Source organism: Polypterus senegalus, chromosome 1 (genome assembly GCF_016835505.1).
Source record: "Polypterus senegalus isolate Bchr_013 chromosome 1, ASM1683550v1, whole genome shotgun sequence".
NCBI classification, from domain to species: Eukaryota; Metazoa; Chordata; class Cladistia; order Polypteriformes; family Polypteridae; genus Polypterus; species Polypterus senegalus.
This window is the reverse complement of record NC_053154.1, coordinates 266,394,942-266,414,331: the sequence shown is the minus strand read 5'-3', so window position 1 is coordinate 266,414,331 and position 19,390 is coordinate 266,394,942. Positions and strand designations below refer to the sequence as shown.

Below are 19,390 nucleotides of genomic sequence, written 5' to 3'. Positions count from 1 at the left end.
GTCTGTTCAAATGGGGTGGAAGCAGACACAACTTCGATTAGTCCACGACCAACGCCATGTCTCTTACCGTAAAGTCTAAGGACGTTAGCCTCCGATGCAAGTCTCCGGTTGTAAAGAGCTTTCTTGTCTTTCCATCCATTTTTTCAGTATCAGTTCTGAGCCATTCAACTATTATTATTCTTTTTATTACTATTATTGGCCTCGAGCAATATAAACGCGTTTTTGGTCTTGTTCCATTCAGCAGCTCATTATTTCAGGCCGTGTACGTGTGCGCTGTTCACAGAGGCTCTGAATGACGTCTGGGGGGCGGGACCAGAGACGGCTTCGTGCTGGCCGTTCAGATACGCCGGGTCAAAGGGGAGCCCCGGGGTGTCCGTGAGGAGTTCAGCGATCCACGGGGTGATGGGTCAAATACGAGGCGGGATGCTGTCCGTGTGTCGTTCAGATGGTAACTTTACGGAGCGAACTCTTTTTGCTCAGAAGTAACTCGCACGTCCCGTTTCGTTCAGTGTTCCTCCATGGGTCTCACGGACAGGTCCAACAATTGAAACGGCAAGTGCGGCTTGAACGAGCAGCCTCGGTCGAATCGGTGCAGCACTTTAACCAGTGTGCCAGGTTAAAAAAGCAAAAAAAAAAAAAAAGTTAAAAATAGGGAAAAGCACCTCCTAAAACAAATAGGTTAGGACTAAAAAATGGGATGTGGAGAAAAAGACAGCGGCAGGGTGAGACAAACACTTTAAAAGTAATTTCGCGGTCAGAGCGAATGTGCTGCTGTTACTTACAGTGAATACTTAAAATGGGTGACGCTTTAAAACGGGGGCCTCCCTGTTACAGACGTGCTTGTGCTTTGTTAGTGTTATGTTGGAAATTGTGGCCACCGCAGCCGCCCCCGGGCCCATTGTAAAGTCAGGGCGTCGTGTTATTCAACTAGCGTAGTCCACTTTAGGGTCGAAGGTGGGCGGGTGGTTGGTCTTCTCAGTCAGGGACACAGTAGAGGGGCCAGGTGACCTCACACTGACACAGGCGGGCGCCCAGGACGTGACCTGTGTTTTGCCGCGCCGGCGATTTGTTCTGAACGGTTACTTTAAAATGTCTCGCAGTATTTTAGTTTTTACAGAAGTTTTAAATCTGCAGCATGAAACAAGCAGTGGATTAAAAGTCAATGTTTTTTTTCCTCATTCATCCAAGCAATGATAAAAAGGCATAGGCGTGGGCACTGCCATAGTCTGGCGTTCCGTCCAGGGTTGCTTGGAGCGCCTGTACTGAAGAGCTCCATTGCTGAAAGGAGAAGAGTTCTCACGTGTTGATTACAAGAAGTACATAAAAGAAAGCCCAAAGTAACGTGGAATCATTCCAAGTACCGCCGTTGTCACTTCACACACAGATCGAGGAGATCCGGCGCCTATCCCGGCAGCACAAGGGGTGAGGCTGAGGCAGGGTAAGTGAGGTCCGTGATTAAATCAAAGGAGCACGGGGGAAGGGCTCGAGCTGGGGGTCAAACCCGCGATGTCAGCAATGGCCGAGTTTGTAAAAGTGCAATATTTGTGTATGCGGTGTGAAAGACGCTATATCGATCGCATATTACAGGGGGACCCGCGTTTCGATGGGGATGTAGTAATGCGTATTACGATGTGATTTATAAACACACTTTGTGTGGTGTGCGCCATAGAAACCCTGAACAGTGGCCTTCAGGTGGTCTCTCTGATTCCAGCAGGCTTTCGGGTTGTCATTTCATAAAGCGTCTCGTGGTGGTCGCGGAGATTGGGCTAAGTATGAATGTTAACCAATGATTGTGTTCGCATAAAATAAAACATCTTGTGATGATTTAAGTAGAGAAAAAGGTGCCTTTTATCCAGGTTTGGTTTCTAAAGTCATGGACCAATCCATCTAAACTCCAGGGTACTCTCTCCGTTTAAATTTTTATTTGGCATAATGTGCAATTAATACATATAGAGCCCCGTACGCATTCACAGTGAGGAAATTCGTATATTAATTTAAGACCTGCTATTTTCCAAGAAACTGAAATTGTCCTCCATTTCATGCGTATGTGAGGTCGCTTGTTGAAGGGGTGACCAGGCCAGGATTGGTTCCTATATAGCGCCTGATGAGACCGGGATCAGCTCAGGCTTTCCTGCAAGCTCTTACCGGGATGTGCAGGTTTGGGAAAAGAATTACTGACCATTGGACTGACTGATCACTTTATTTCGCCCTGCCTGGGTGGACACGTATGGACGCCATGGGAGCGACCCGCATTCAGCTCTGATGCCGCGATGGAGCTGCACCGGCAGCCCTCGAGCTCAAGTTTCTTTGGAGTCCGTGAAGTGACGAGAGGGATCAAGAGGTACGGCTCAGTCACAGGCGGCTTTTAAGGGTGCCATTGGAGCCCACCCGAGCGGGCAACGGCCTACCCACGATGACGAGCAGCGGAGCTTACCGATTTAAATGTGAAGAATTGCACTTAGAAAGTCGAACGGGCGTAAAACAGAAGTTCTTGAATAAAGAAAAGTGGTTTGTAAAGACCCGAACAGGGGTATGTAATTAGTATTTAGTAGAATAATACAACGGAATTTCCCGAATACGTAAAACGCATAAGTGACGGCGTATTTGTTACTGAAGACAATTGCCGAAACTCTTGCCATCAAGGAAACGAAATCACATTTGACTAACTAATAAATCACTGCTTCTTTTCTTACTCTGGTAAGGTAGACGTTTATGTTCAGTAAAGTTATCACCAGCATTTTCACACTTCAAACACTGCTAACAGAAAGGGGGGCTTCAAATAATTAGTCTTGACTTGCCAGTACTTTACAAATGTTGCGATCTCCACGACGGGGTAATTCAAATCTGGCTTGACTGAGTGGGTTGAATGGATTTTCTTTTTGTACCACGAATAATAATAACTGTTAAGCGATCGTGTAATTGGATTAAACCTGTTGCAAGACGAATCTGGAAAGTAATGGGAACGCCCCGTTGAACAGACCACGCCCCTTGCATAAATTAACGGGACCATTCGGAGAATGCACTCTGTTACGTTCTGGGGAAGAACCCGCTCTGGAAGAGACATTTATTCTCATCTCGGTCGCCAGCTACTTTCATAGTTGCGTTTTCGGGATCTGTTATTATGACTTATGATTTTCTCATTCGGATGGCACATCAGAGGGACACAGTCTTATGTTTTTCAGGTTGGCGCACAGACAGGTGAAGTGATATGCTCATGACCATACAGTGCCATTTTAGGGACATAAACCCATATTTTGCCAACCTGCCTTTTATGTTAATATACGTATAAAGTGGCAGGTCACTCTCAAATCGGTCTAATCCGGTTTAGAGAGGGTGTGGAAGCCAATCCTGGCGGCACTCGTACTAAGCGGTGCGAGTTCATCAATGACATGGTCACCAATTAAGAAAATTTATACACAGAAACGGGGAACGAAACCCGAGTCCCTGCCGCTCAATCCGTGAAACAGGGGCGCTAATCGCTGCGCAACCCCGCCTCACAGTGTCGTGGATGTCAGAAGAAACTGGAGTGCACAAAAAAGCAGAAAGGTTGGCACAAACGGGGATAACATACACATTTTGCGCGTACATTAACCAGTTCGGTACTCGAACCCCAGCTCCGTGGCGTTCCAAGAGAGCGCCGCTTATCGCTGGCCACCAGCTTTCTTGTATGTTTGAAGTCGTTTCTCCTTCTCAGTGACGATCAAACTTTCGGCGCTAGGGGGCTTGACGAGGGTGCAAAACGGCACGTCCCTCCCGACGACCCACATGTCGATTCCTATGTTTGGGGATTGCCGAGAGCCGAATACAGAATCAGGCGAAGTGACGGAGGGGAGGCAGTCCGCTCGAGTTTGGAGCGCCGGTAGGTGCCGCTGGGGGAGCGAGCGACTTTGTCACAGCCCGCTATGTAGATTAACCTTTCAATTAGTTGTTATCAGGTCCTTTCTGCCTCGACTCGAGCTGTCGCGTGCGTCTGTTCGTTGCATAGAAAAGACAAGAGAGGAGGAACCTTTTGGAATTTCTCATTTCATCTGCGCCTGAGAATCGCAGCGCTCTGCAAGAAGAGGAGGCGCAGCGCTCGGAGCCCCCCATCCAACCTCCCCCAAAAACTTACAAAAAAGGTAAATGCAGAAATGTTTGGTCAAGCAGGCATTTCCCCTTCCCGAGCATCTGCGTTTCATTGCTCCGAGCTGAGATTAGCTCGCCCGGCTCTGTCTTTTAGACGATGTTTCTGCTGATCCCACCCCCCTCACTTAAGGATACAAGCTTAGCCGCGTGCACTTAAAAATAAAGATGCGAAAAATGCATAATCTTGACAATGAAGTGTGAAAATACACGCAAGTGTTCGCTTTGACGGAAATGCGAGCAGTGTTTTAATTGCTTCTATTTTGGAATGCGTCACTTGATCAAATTATAAATTTAACACGTTAAGCGGATTCGGGGGTCGCAAGTGTTAATGAAAGAGAAGGGGGCCCTGTAATGTTAAAAAAAACAAAAAAAACTTGACCCTAATTTTTAAGACGAAACGCGACCTCCAAAGCGCTTCCAGTCACAGCATCCTGTGGCCGCTGTTATGTGAACGTGGAGCCGCGACAAACTTCGTCGCAAGTAGTGTAGCCCTCTCGCGCCGTTCCAAGTCAAGCATCGATCGATCGATGATCCCCGCCATTAAAACTCAAGTGCGCCGATTTACTGTAATAAAAGTGGCCACTTGTTTAGAAAGCAGCGCTCGAGAATGGCGTTCAGATGGGTCATAAATAATCGGTAATTTTGTCAACTGTCAAGCTGGTTAGCCCGACGGCTTTTTTCGCCCGACGTCTGTTACGCGGCTCAATCATTCTGCACCATAAATCACTGGGCTAATCGCGAATTCTACTGCGCTTTATTTTTATCCAGTTAAGGAGATGGGATGTTACTCTCACAAGGTATGACTGACATTTATTTGAGCTAATCGTGCCTTTAAAGAGGCGTGTCGGCTTGACATAATTGACAGACACGGAGGCCAACAAGATGTACAGCTGCTCGTGGGTGGGCGGGGCCCGAGGGGGGAGATGATTGACCGGATCTCTGCCAAACCAGCGGTTCGAGTTCCCCCTTGACGGCCAATATTAGCGTTGCTAGGGAGGGCTCACTTGTGTTGTAGGTAAGGTTTAATGAGACTCCATTGGGCTGTAATCAGTGTCATGTCGGATTCATGTAAACTACAACATTGTAACAAAATGGCGTCTGTTTAGGTAACACCAGCAGGCAGCAGCGCCGTCAACCCGCAGCCACTCAGCTACATGAAGTCGAGGTTTGTGATTCGTCTCTTCATTCATTGTAGTCAGCGCTCAGCTGCGGCGTTAAGTTACCGTCATAAATTATTCAGCTGTCTTCCGCTGGAAGCGTAGATTTAAGCGAGATGTTTATTAGCAGGTAATTGAGTGGGAGCAACTTGAAATTCCTGGATGACATGATAATGATTTTTTTTTTTTTTTGGAAGTGATGTTTTTGTTTCTGTTTAATTGAAATCTGACGCAGATACGCCGTTGCGTTCTCTAGGCACCGTGGCTCATTAAACAACTTTGGACCGGCTCAAACGTTAAAGTTGACAAACAACCAAATTTAAAAGAAAAGGTAAGAATCAACGAACCGGGGGAGAACGAGTTGCTTGAAGAGTGCCGCGAAGTTTTTTCTTAATTTTTGGCGGCACGGCGGTCTCGAGCCCGGGGAAGGGATGCGGCGGCAGCAGCTGCTGCTGCCACCATCGAGAAGCAGCTTGTGCCGATGCGGCCGCGGCTCTGGTGGCTCTCCGTTCCCCTGCAATCCTGGTTTGACCCTGCTGCTGCAGTAGAGAGCCGCGCTTGATGAGTGATCACAGGGACTCGGGAGCAGGTAGAAGAATCCGAAAGAAAACTGCACCGCACGGGTCACCTGCTGGTGAAACGATGTACTGTACGGTTGCCTTTTTATTTTGCGCTTTCCGTCGTGCAGCTAGTTGCCGTTGAAGTGATGCGCTGGAATACACACACGCACACACCGCACTTTCGGAGCACTCCAGTCGCATGGGCACACGTGCGAGAGAGAGAGTGGGTATGTGTGTGGGGTGTGAAGAGGGGGGGAGGTCTGGGCTAGCTAAGAGCAGTTTGTCGGCGCGATTAACACATGTTGGGTGTGTGTCGATGAAGCAGCGACCCTTTGTACCGAGCTGTCTGTCTGATAATTATCTCGTGCTTGAGCATCTGTATCTTGGCTATAAATTATTCATGGAGCGCGCACGCGTGCGTGCGTGCGAGAGAGCGTGCATATGTGGCTGCACTTTCCACAGCCTGCGCAGTAAGTGCACGATGGGTGGGTGCCGTGGATGCCACTTTGTACAGATCTCCGCCTGCTCTTTGTTAATGACTGCACGGGCTTTGCGGATGCAGATCGCCGTCCTTGCGATCACACCGTGGTGGCATCGAGATGGGGACCGTCTGTCCATCCATGCAGAATGGCGTGCGCCCTGTCCTCTGTCTCTCCTAATAAAATGCGTTTGATCCTCACGTGGAAAATGTAAGGAAGGTAACGGTCCGAGTGTATAGATATGTGCGCGTGAAAGGAGCAGGCAGGGTGGCGTGGCGGTGACGGCTGTGGGTTCAAGTCCCGCTAGTGACCCAATCGAAAAACGCGAGAAGGGCGACTAGTTTTTCTCCCTCGGATGTTGTAAAGTGAGCCCCTCCACATTGCATTCACCCGAGAGCGTCTCCGCTGAAGTTTGCACCCTAGAAAGGCGAACCAAGAGGGACATTTTATTTGAGCGCCTTTGCCAGGACATGCACGCTTCCTGGATGCGATGGGGTCCACGATGGGTTCATCCTGTACGTTTTGGAATGTGGGCTCCATAAACCAGTGGACCGGGTCGGCCAGTGTTTCTGAATGTTCTAAATCCCTGGTACTCAACCTTTTTTTTTTTTTTTTTTTGGCCTTGATGGTTGCATTTTCAGTAATAATTCTGTATTAGCAGTGGTTTTAATATCAACATTTTCCCCCTGAATGGCGTGAAATAACAAATAACGGTATATACGTATTCTGCATTTAAAAACGGTGTGTATGATAGGTACTCGCCCCATTAGGAAGTCGACACTGAATCCAATTTAGTGTCCCTTTTGCCTTCTTACAGGGTAACCTGGGCTTGTCTGATATTATTTATTTATGTTTTTCACAAGTTCATCGCAGTCAGCAGTAGGTGAAGAGGGCACCCAGAGGCGTGAGTTTGAGTTAGCGGGCAGACGGCCCGTCTAGACTTTCGGTGCACACGTTTGCAGCACAAGGCCGGGCGAGCTGTTCTGCACTTGTGTGCTGCTCCTTATATTTGGCACTCATTGAGGTGAACACCAATGGGCTCTCCCTGTGCCAGTTGGCATGAACACACTAGAAATGTGAGAGTTTCATTTTTAAAAAAGTTGGAGTGGTTTTCTTCTGCAGGTAGCATGCTTTGTTTGCAGATGTCTTATCGTTTGGTAGTACCACACTGCCGATGTACCATGGCCACTGGGAAGAGTTTATTCTGTACCTTGGGCGGAAAATCTGTGTTATTTCTTTTAACATTCCTGTTTAGGTCTGGTTTTTAGAACGGATCTCGTAAGGCTGCTATGGAGCTGGAAGAGTTTAAAGTAAGGAAGCTGTGGGGCATTTTGAGGAACGTGCCCATGTTCGTTGGCTTTCTTAACAGGCGGGTATCTGCTCCTAACTGGGCTTCAGTTCCTCGGTATGCAGGAGCAAAAAATGCCCCTTAGAACTGACATGCGCAATAAACGTTAAAGTGATGGCTGGTCTGATTTTTATTTTTGCAATTAGTATCCCAGGACCGTCTTAATGTATGGGCACTGACCGGGGGTCCCCATCATGTTTCTGATGCTGTGAAAACGGGGGGGCCCCCCAGAGCACTGCTTTGTCCGGGGGTGTCTGATGCTGCTAAGACGGCTCTGTGTCCAGGAATGCCTGTCTGAATGGTGCTGGGCATACGGTCCATTTGTCTGCCGTTATTCTCACTTGTACCTTTTTGTAGCTCTGTGAGCTTTGCGGACATGCCTGCCTTCTCCTTCTGAGTGCTCCTTAATGCACTTGGCCCATGCAGACGTTTATTTAAAGAAATTCAGGTTCTTGGTGTTTTTATAAGAGCAGCCATAAATTAATTTATTTGACAGCGAAGAACTTGACCCCGTCGAGCTGACTGCACCTGGATCTGGGCAGCGCGTCCTCCAGGAGTCGGCCAGCTCCAAACCCGTTCTGGGCCAGACGTGCGCTTTTAATCGTATTGGGATTTCTCCAGCCAGACTTGTAATGTCTTTGGCATATTTGTAGGCTCTCGTGAAGTGCGGCTTTCCTTTCCATCTGTGCCGCACTTCAGCTGAAATATGAAAAATATTAATATACACGTGAACTTGAGCCATTTTCTTGTTTTTAATGCTTATTTTAGAAGGTTGCCTCAAGATCCTCCAGTTTGCACCTCAAAGCCAAATGCTGTAACAGAGCTGCCTGTTCTGCTCGGGCCTTCAAGGCTCCTGTTTTCCTTGGGCTGAAAGATGGCTCATCTTCTGGCTTTTCATCGTTTTATCTTCTTTTAAATTTGCACACACTTGATACGGCAGGTCTGTGTTTGCTTAATTCTTGGCCCTCATCCTTTTAAAGGGCACCGAGATTGAAGTCAAAGGTCCATCCACCTCCTTTGGGTTTGTGTGCCCAGTTGGCATTCTGCCTTGGCTGCTGCTTTGTGTTGAGGCGGACAGATGGATTGGCATCGATTCGCTGAGCTGTTCGCCATCGAGAATCTCTCGCTAATGGCGGCCGTACTGATTAGTCGGTGTGACACTTGGCATTCTGTCATATTTTGTAAACTTTTCACTTGGTGACAAACGCAAGTGTGCCTCGGAGTCGACTGCTCAAACGTGTGGCTCAGCTGATTGTGTTCAAGCGTGTGGTGCTTGACGTACGTTTCACGATTCAGTAAATGCCGTATTGTTTTTATTTCTACTTGGCCGACACCTTTGGCGACTGGTAAATTGGTTTAATTTCTTTTTGTTTTCTTGCCAGTTGGCGCACAGGCAGGTGATGGGACTCAGTAGCAGGGTTTGAGCCCACAACGTCCGGATGTGCAGGCCAACATTTTGTCGTCAATTTAAAGAAAGTTCTGCTTTACTTAAGCAAGCTTTGAAATTTAACTTAAGTTTTTATTTTATTTTAGTTACTTTTGGTGCTGGTTAGGTGTGAAGTGTGCTACTGAAGTAGAGTCTCGGCACAGACATCCCCAGGGCCTCGGGTTCAGTTATTTGTGTAGTTGTGTAACACTGCGAGGGGGGCCACCACAGGGAAAAAGTTGTATTAAATGAGTTAGTTATTGTTTTCTCTTTTGGTGAAGAATAAGCAGACTTGACCGTGAGTTAGTGAAAATTGTGCCTGCAACCTGCTGGGTTTGGCCATCAGTGGGTACTTGTGGTAGCCTGTGTTTCCTAGAGGTGCTGCTCTGTCCACGGCTCCTTTCTGCCGCATGCTGCCAGGGTACGCTCCAGCATACTGTGACCCTGGCCTGCGTGAAGTGTGTTTGAAATGACCGGGACCAAGGGACCCTTGGTTAGCCAATGCCCCTGTTAAGATAACTATCCGTCGCTGTCCCCATGGTGCTTTGCTGGTCTTAAGTCCAGAATTAAATGAGTCCCGTTTAGGCCTCAAATTTCAGTGTTCGAAACCACTGAGTGTGGGGGGAAAATTGTTCTAGTCAAAGTGAATAGCTTCATGCAAAGTTGGAGGTGGCCCAGAGAGCGTTGGTACGTTAAGGAGAACAGGCTGCTGTCCTGAGTCCGTGCCGCATTACACAACACTTCCAGCATTTACTTTTAGTTTTTCCGTTCATTTATCCAAGATTAGCAGTTCTCAGGCTGTTGTGACGCGCTCCTGTGATCGGCCGCTGTGCAGTCTGACTACGCTGGGCCTCGCGTCTGTGAGATTTTGCTTTAAGTCGTAGCGGTGGACTTGTGTGTATTTGAGAGCTGACAACTGGTAAAACTCGGCCGGAAGTGCATTACGTACAGCGCGGCTACGTGGAATAAGCAGCGTGGGGGGTTCGCACCTCACAAATGGGTTTGATGTTTTGTCGTTTTACATATCATGATTGAATCGGGTAATTTGCATTGGGATTAAGGCTGAACCCACTTTACCTGTAAAAGTATCTCGTGGGCACCGGCTCCATCAGGATGTACTTTATTGGCTGTCAGATTAAGTGGCAAGCTTGCGATATTTGGAATTTGTGAAACCGTGCTGGGAAGTCGTTGTTCTCCGTCGTCTACTTTGACATCCCCTGCTATTTTAAATGACATAATTGGCCATCTTTGGGTGGCAAGACCAGCCGTTAGTCATCAAGTTTGACACCCCCTTGACTAGAGTCATGTAATCTTTGGGCAGCTCCCTCCCTAGGTGCATACCGCAGCGTCTTTACTGATGAAGGCTCGCTAAGCAAGATGGGTAACTCGTCTCATCTTCAGGAGTCCTCGGATGAGCCATATTTGCTGGACTTGTACTTGGCTGGAGGCGCTCCAGTAAGAATCGTGATGGCCCTGGCCGTTTACAGTGGCTGAATTTTGAGCTCATCCAGAAACGCTTCAGGAGTTGTAGTAGAGATCAGACTTGCTGATGAGGGCTTTTTTTTTTCCCCTGAAGAGATTCCTACTTCAGTTCTTCTAGGCTGATTCTTCATGTCCCATTTAAGTACTGTTGAATGCCAGGATGGGTGAGTGGTCTCTTGGCTTTGGCAAATCTTGGGGTGAATTTGTTTACGCCATTAGAACTACCGTATATACTCGCGGATAAGTCAGGGCTTGTGTTTTATAATGTCGGTAGTATGAGTTGAATGCGGAAAACTTGTGCTCTTGGTCCATGAGATTATGATGCGCTAACGCCCACCTGAGAGAGGAACCATAGAGCACACTGCCTTGTTTTTTCAATGTATTGTGCCTACGTGACCACACGGTAATACCCAAACTATTCTGAAGCAACGTTTGTACTGATTTGTGTTTTTTATATCTCGTACGCTCATACACCTTTATAGTAAGAGCATCCCTTATCTTCACTGGAGTGTTCGATCAGAAGAAAATATGAAGCTGGTTTTAAATTAAAAGTCGCTGATGTGGCCAAAGAAATTGGTAACTGTGCTGCTACAACAAAATTTGATGTGTCTGAAAAACTGGTGCGAGATTGGAAGAAGCGAGATGTAAAAAAAAAAAAAATATATAGATATCTCTATCTTGGGTGTCATATTTTGTGAACGGGTGTTTAGGTTAAGTGGTTTTTTTTTTTTTTTTTTTTCTTCGATTTTTCGGGTTTCAAGACCTGACATATGCGTGAGTATGTACGGTATCTGAGACTGCCTCCAGTTAAATGTAATGTCATTGATGCTTAACTAGCTGCGTGTCGTGTTTGGGACATAAAAACAACCCCAAGACTCCCTAGCAGTTTTACGATTTGGTGAACTTGCAGAGGTGTCCACTAAGTGAGCCTGGATGGGTCGTATTTTGTCCAAGATGGACGTGTAGTCGAGTGCAGCTGACGCAAACTGAGCAGGACAGGCTCGAACCCGTCTTAGGCAGATGTATGGTAGCTTGTTGTTTGAACTTGTAACGTGCATGTACCACAAAACTGAGTTTGTCTGCTCGGGTTGAGGGAGAAGTGAGGTGCATGTAAGCGCCATCTCGCCAAGTCTAGCTCGCACTTGTTTGAGCTTCTAGATCTTCCGTGCAATTCATACCAACTCCCGTGGCTGAGCGTGAGCAGAGCGGGCTGCTCCACACACACACACACACACACACACACACACACACGTATATATGTCTCATTCCAGTAGGGGTCCTTTACTATATGTATATTTCTTCACCTATTGTTTCCATTGTTTAAGTGCTTTTAAGATATCGTTTTCTCTTTTTGCCCAAACTCCCCCACGCATAGGAATTTCACAGCCTGCACCACCACTCTGAAGAGTGTCCCCCGTAAAAGAAACTTTCTTGAAGTGCTTTGTGGTGTGATGCACCACCACCGCCCCCTTAAGTGTGTGTGTTCCTAGCATGTCAGGTTCAGGTCTGATGAAGCTTGTAACTTTTGTCTGTGATTTGTTTGGTTTGTCTGCCTCTGGACGGGGTGGAATGTGGCAGACATGTCGCGTGTTTCTTTGTTCCGTTGTGCTCGTCATGTTGAATTAAAACTAAGCGTAGTGCTGCCAGAGATGACTTGCATCGACGACTGCTGCACTACGTTATTTCCGACCACCGGAGCCAGCTTCACATTTTTCTTTCTAAGTTTGTGATTGACTTTTATTTAATTTTGTTTTTTGTCTTCCAGGATTCTGTCTGTTCTGGAATTTCGCCGAGGTGATCAAGATGATTCTTTTGTACTTTTCTCGTTTGCCTTTCAATGGCTTATTTTGAGGATTCCTTAAAAATGTGTCATCATCTTGGATTCTCAAGTCCTGCTTTCCTTGGATTTACAGGAGTGCATTAAATTGTTGTTTTGGTGTCGTTACCTTTCTTCATGCTTTGGATGCATTTAGTTAGATAAAGTGCAAAGACAGAGCTCTATGGATAACTTGTTGCTGAAGGTAATTGTTCAATCATGGTAAAACTTGCCAACCCACTGTATACTGAGTGGATTCTTGAAGCAATACAGAAGGTTAAGCGACAGAAGCAGAGGCCGTCTGAAGAACGAATTTGCCACGCGGTTTCTGCTTCTCATGGATTAGATAAATTGCTTGTCCTTGAGCAGTTGGAATTAAGTGTTCTTGATGGCTCCATTCTTAAAGTCACAAACAAAGGCTGTGCATCATACAAAGACCCCGGCAATCCTGGTCGGATTTCCACACACTCGTATGGAAACCCATCGGCATGCTTAAAGGGATCTATTAGAGGCTCTTCAGATCTTCGAAATGTGGATTGGAATAAACTGCTGAAGACGGCCATTGAAGGCCTAGATGAGCCCAGTGGTTCTTCACTGAAGAACATTGAGCGATTCCTTCGGAATCAGGAGGACTTGTCGTGTGTGGTGAGCAGCCCGCAGTTCCAGCAGCGGCTCCGTTTGGCAGCTAAGCGAGCCGTTAACAATGGGAGATTATTAAAGGATGGACCACTTTACAGGATGAACTATGGGAATTTTGAAGGGATCGGATCATCCAAAGCCAGTGCTTCCACTCGCTGCCTCCCGTGTGTAACTCTTCTTCCGCATGAGAAAGACCAGGTAGGTTGCATATGAAGTCCAGCTTTTACTTTCTGGTCTAAAGCTAATGGCTTGGGAAGGCCGAGTACGGCCTGTTCTCTTGTTGAAGTTGACTGTTGCCGCCCCTGTTTAGCAAGTTCTTTTGGTTACTTTTTAGGTTGTGATTTGACCACATGTTTGGGATTTAGTGACAGTTTTATATGTATTCTGTGTGTATATAGATACTGTATAATGGCGGATGGCCGGAGCCCTTACCCGGCCAGGTCACCCCTAAGTGTGGAAGGATTGGGGGAGAGCATATTTTCAAGACTGTTTCTACCCTGGACTGGCAGAAGGCAGCCCCCTTGGCTTACAGCGGGGCCACAGGTTATGAGCATGACAGCTCAACCCTGCTTGGGCTCGTGGCCACCGCCAGGGGACGCCTGGATATTTGCAGGGCCCTATTTGGCAGCACTTCCACCACACCCAGAAGTTCTGCCGGAAGAAGCTCGTTGGGCACCTGGACTCCTTCTGGGTGCCCTATAAAAGGAGCCAGTCACCACCACTCGGTGGCCAGAGTCGGGAGGAAGAGGACAAAGCCTGAGGAGGAGTGGAGGTGGAAGGACTGCTGGCCTTGTGTGCTGTGAAAGCAACTATAAATAAACCGTGTGTGATCCTACTTATCGGTCCATATTGGAAGTGTACTATTGTCCTCATTATTTAGAGAGTTTATAATACTGTTTATTATCTGTAGTTTTGTATTTGTAGTTCACACTGCCTGAATAATGATGATGAGGAGGAGGATCTCCACCTGGGTGTTTTTTGTTTGTGGCATGCATGATAATGGGTGACCTTTTATTACAAGGTTAACACTTGGGTGACCGGACAAGGCAAAAAAATCTTACAGTGTAACAGTAAATCTCCCGTCATCTAGAAGGGCGTTGGCAAAGATTTTCATGCTGTTCACTTTGCTGGAATAGCAGACTCCATTCTCTTTGTCATCGTCATGCTTTGCTTACTCCTTGCAAACAAAGTTCAACTCGAGTTGATCACAAACCAATTAGCATTGGGTCATGTTGTTAAGTTTTCACATTTTTATGGATGGCTGTTTGCCCAAAATATATTTTATAATGTCTAGTATGACTTGGCCGACCTAACTTGGGGAGCTTCTCACCTTAACGAAAAGTCCTGTGGAACCATTGATCAGTTTTAATTAGTTCATTAAATGAAATATTGAACGCCTTATTGGTTAACTTAATTTGGGGAGATCGAGTGCCTTTACTTTAGCTTGTTCTCCGTGTTTTTCACCCCTAGTTCTATGTTGGCCCTCTGTGTGATGGTGCAGGTTTAATTTTACACGCATGCTAGTAATGAATCTCATTCTGCCAGGATGAGCTCATTGTGCAGGTTTGGTTTAACATCACCGTCCTAACCTTGTCCTCCTTTTGGAGCCTTGTGCTTCGTCATGCCCATTTCCATCTTTTTATTAAAGATCCTCGCCTTCTCCCTGGTATTGGATAGGGCTTGAAATTTGTCCAGGATTGCGGGTATCCCACAGAGCTTCAGTAATCCCCACAAATTCTAAATTTGAATGTGTTCAATCTTTCTTGGTGGTTGCAAGAATATTCAGTGTCCTTCTAGAATGACTATTTTTCTACTTTATTGTTTTTTGTTGTGTACATTTATTTAAGCTCCCATGCATAGGAAGGCCCCGTCCTGCTGTAGTTGCTCTTGACTGGAGCGTTCAGCTGTTTAGTGGAGATGTGCAGTTGTGCAGCAGGAGTTGGAGACGCAGGCCCTGCTCAAACTCCACTATCTATATAAGAAACTCAGTCTTTGTTAAATTGTAGGTTAAAAACGGGCTAAAGTATACTCTTGTGCTAAAATCAATACAGAATTTCAAAAATTGGTTTCTTAGAGAATATGTATTTGGTTTCATTTCTTGATATTTGACAAACCAACTGCTTTCAATTTGTGGCTTTGTTGAGATGTGTAATCATCTTTTCTTTATAATGTTTGTTGGGCTGACTTTCTTTAAACTTGAATTCAGTTGCACATACACACACATTTGAGAGAATGCTCAAGGCTACCTTGTACAGTGCATACGGCTATGGCTGTCATATCTTAACTATGGAAAGGACATTTTGGCAAAGAAATTAGCACTTTGTAGGATGCTTTACCACAAACCTGCTTTACTTCTCCAGTGTTTTACACATTTACTTTTTGGCTTTGGCAAAAGTTCATTATTGTCTCAAAGGAAAGGTTCTGTTCACTGGCAAACCTAATAATAGTCCGGGTCATTCTCAAACCCACTTTCTCCGGTTCAGAGTGAAAGAGCCTGTCCTTCCAGCACTGGGCACAATGCAGGAAAAAGGCCCAGACAGGGCACCAGTTCGTTGCAGGGTCCACTCTTGCCCACCAGTTGACAAAAACCTGTGAGGCTTTGAGAATGTGTGAGGAAAACTGAAATACTAAAAAGAAAAGCAAAGAGATCCAAGGAGAACATTCAGACTCCACATAGACAATCAGGTGCTGGCAGTGTTTTAGTTTTTTTTTTTCCCTTCACCTACCCCCATATGTTAAATGTAAGGGGGCATTTTTCCCCTGTTTCAAAAATGAATTTCAAGCCCTGCTGGAGCTGCGTCTGTCTAGTTTTGGTGGTTTGATGCCAGTTGCACATTTGCTTTGCCTTCATTAGTTCTACAGTTATGTGAATGATTGCTTTTATTCCAGCAGTTTCCAAATTGCTTCTAATTGTTCTGTAAAAGTGAAGAGAAAAAAAAAAAACTCAATGGAGGTATTTGAAGAAGGAATATATACTTCAAAATAAAGTTTCAGTGACTGTAAAGGTCGAAGACTGTCAGTCAGATTTTGAAACTTAGATGGGCCAAAAGAGATCTGGCAAGGTTGATGCTGCAGGCTGGTGTGAGAAGAGCAAATGAAGTATTTTAAGATGGTAGAAGTAGAGTTCAGGATATCATCTACTGTACTGATTTGTCCAATAACGTGTTCTGGAGTCAAAGCCGATCCCTACGTCTTCATACGCAGGGTGGAAACCACCTCTGGATGGTACCCCTCTCCTGCTCAAAATCACACTCTCCCGACGGCTCTTTTAATAATAATAATGATGATAAAAGTTGGAGATGTTGGGGTATCCTAAGTAGCTGTAGGCGATGTACGAAGCTACATTAACAGGGGGTGGGATGAGATGGGAATAACACAGCCTGGTGTACGACTGTGGTGTTATGGGTTCACAGCTCGCTGAGCAAAGGCCATTCTTTTTAAATAAATAATCACGGCACTCGAGGTGGCTTCGTGAGGGGGTGTAGTAGTCGTAGCAAGCCGCGGGGCGATCTGCGGTGTGGGCGTTTCTCACAGAGTGCACAGGTGAGGGACTGCCGACATCCGTGATTGTTCCCGTGGCTAATGTGCTGCAGCTGCTATGGCCCCTCGCTGTATAAAAGAAGTGAAAGTCGGTTGAGAAGGAAGGAAAAAGGAAAGATTGAAAGAAGAAAAGAACTGGAGAAAACAAGAAAAAAGATTGATGGGGGGGCAAAAATGAAACGAAAAGGACAGAGGTTACAGGGAGCGAGAGAGGAAGCAGGTCGTGGCGAGAGAGACACACAGAGTGTGGTGAGTGAGCGAACGAGCGCTCCTGGGCAGCTGCAAGGAATCTGGGTGTTAGGCCGACACCCAGGCGTTGGAGTTGGAAGGTGGTCCCGCTGAGTGAGCAGGTAGCAGGAGTGACCAGGGAAAGGCGACTGGCCGTAGAAGACCGGAAAAGCAGCGGGAGTCGCGAGACTTGGTGATGCAGTCTTTGGTGTGGGCGTCCTGGAGACCAAGGAGTCCAAATCTCAGGCCTGGGATGAGTGCCAGACCGAAGCCAGGATCGGGAGGTCTCCAGACCTGTGTGTATGCGTGAGCTGAAGAGGGCAGCTGCAGAGAGCGTCTTGCCTGCTGCAAAGCCCAACTGGGAGAAGCAGGTGAGACGCTAACCGAAAAGAAGCACCGAGCTTGGCATTGTTGTTGGTTTTTTAAAAGACTGCTTCCTGAATGAATGTTTTAACCTTGTTTTAAAAGGATTGTTTTTTCTATTTTTAACCTCCACATTTTTTATGGATTATTTATTTATTGAACTATTTTTGAAGCACTGCACTTTATTTATTTGAGCACTGTTTTTGATTGTCTTTTTAATAAAAGCACTATGCACTTTTTTTTTAACCATTCCCTTGCTCAATTGTTGCTTCCACTGACTAGCTCACTCGGTGACATTATCGACGGTGTTGGGTTTAAGGGCTTCCAAATATCAGATGGGAGTGTGGAGCCAGAACCCACAGCGTCGCAACGACCGCACGTTATTGTAGCTTTTCACAGTGGCAGTGTTAATTGGTGGTAGGTTGTCAGGCTTTGGTGTAAAAGCCTAATTTAATGCTGTTGGCAGGGATTTGCTGGATTGCAGTTTGCCAGACCTTAGAGGTGTGTGTGACGTGGGTGGAATTCTATAATCTGGCAGGCCTCACTGCAGTAGCATTTGGTGTAACTCTCTGTAGCGATGATTTGTCAGTCGGGTCCTGCAATGTGTGTTTTAAAAAGTTTTTCCTGTCATAGCCCTATGGGTTTACTTGTTTGGTAACAAACGCAGTGCAGCATCAGAATAGTCTTTTGGTGTCAAGTACCTGCTGTGTTGTGCTGGTTTTCTTCAAGCAATTCAGAAAGTGAAAGCCTATTTGTGTGGCCACACTGCTGCTCTGCTTCTAGCATCTTCCAGTTGCTTCCCCATTCTTGTTCGCTGTGATGGGATTCATTCTGTGTCTTTTTGGCTTGATAGTGCATGCTATCATGACAGGAGTGGAGCTGTAGCACTGAACTTAAACCACAAGGTCACCACTTCAGTTCCTACACCACTCTAAGTCAGTATTATTTATTTGTAAAATTTATTTTATGTGCACTTATCTTGCAAGCTACCTAGGACAAAGACCATAGCCACATGTTCTAATACAAAATGATAAATGGAGCAAAGCTGCAAAACCACATAGTCTTAGCTGACTCCGCTTTCCTCTGTCCAGTTTGATCATCTAAGATTACTTCAGAATCTGAGCAGTCTGAAATTTTTTGATTGTTCATATACTGCCAGCTAACCAGAGTAATACATGTTAAAATTATTACTTCAATATATTAAAACCATCCCCTGTTTAACATTTGTGATTTATGAAAGAACACAACACCACTTTGGCCCAGAGGCAGCCGTCTTGAGGAGCTATGATGTGTTTAATTTTTGGCTTAACTTTTGCACTTGTCAGATCATTAAGAAATCCGATATCCAGTTAAATGTAAAGCTTTTTAAAAGTCGGTTGTAGCTAAACTTGAGCTGTTTGTGGGAAAAGTGTAATTAGCCAGTTAAGTTCATTGACCCTCCTCCGGCAGCTCTTGATTATTTGTCGATTCAGCCAGATAAAGGAGGATTCTGGTATAAATCGGTGGTAAATGTCAGTCTGAAGAGAAACTGTTTGTCCTGCTGGTAGTCTCTTTCACCAGTCCAGTACCATATTCAGCTGGCCAAACACTGTGTGTGTGTGTGTGTGTGTTTGTGTCTTGACATCCATTTGATTTTCACAAGTCTCAAAGTTATTGATGGTTTGCTTAACTTAGTGGAGGAGGGCACCGCAGATGAGTGTTCGAAAACCTTTTTGCTGTATAAAAATGCAGGACATTGCAACAACTTTGTTTTACTGAGCATAATCTATTTTCCTGCAAACCTAAAGCCATATTTTATGCCAGTTGTAATCTGAAATAGTGGGTTTTCTTTGGATTACACCATTTTTATTATGTCTGTCTGTCTGCATCACGGCTGGAGTGATTTTCATGAAACTTGGTACACGTTTCTCAATGGTCGACTAAAAATACTGTAGGGTGAAATCCGCTGTAACGCGCCCCCTTCTGGGTAGGGTGGGGGGTGATCTTGTGCTCATGTATGAATGTTATCATCCACCTGAAACTCTGAACGACCTCCAGAGGGCATAATGGAGGCGACTGGCAGCATTCTTTGTTTGAGCACCACCACGCCCCTGTTGCTTTTGAAGTTAACTAGAGTTCTATGTGTGCAAGTGTGTGTGTGTGTGTGTGTGGTGTGTTTGTCCGGCCTGGAAATGAGACGTTGATTCGGGGTGAGGGCTCCAGCTCCGAGGATACGCAAGCGAGACCA

The 19,390-nt window shown here is 46.0% G+C and overlaps 1 protein-coding gene across 4 annotated transcripts in view; it reads left to right on the top strand.

The window, feature by feature from the left end:
• Positions 1–3,919: 3,919 nt before the first annotated feature.
• The window catches only part of kat6b (K(lysine) acetyltransferase 6B), a 177,790-nt gene continuing 162,319 nt past the window's right edge, over positions 3,920–19,390 (top strand). The window contains exons 1-2 of one of the 4 annotated variants that reach the window (XM_039773499.1): positions 3,920–4,118; positions 12,343–13,230. In XM_039773499.1, the coding sequence (XP_039629433.1) occupies positions 12,613–13,230 (618 nt within the window). In that variant the 5' untranslated portion in view covers positions 3,920–4,118; positions 12,343–12,612. Of the gene's footprint in view, positions 4,119–5,126; positions 5,614–12,342; positions 13,231–19,390 lie in introns of those variants that run through there. The other 3 variants (XM_039773488.1, XM_039773481.1, XM_039773509.1) reach the window with 3 other exon arrangements.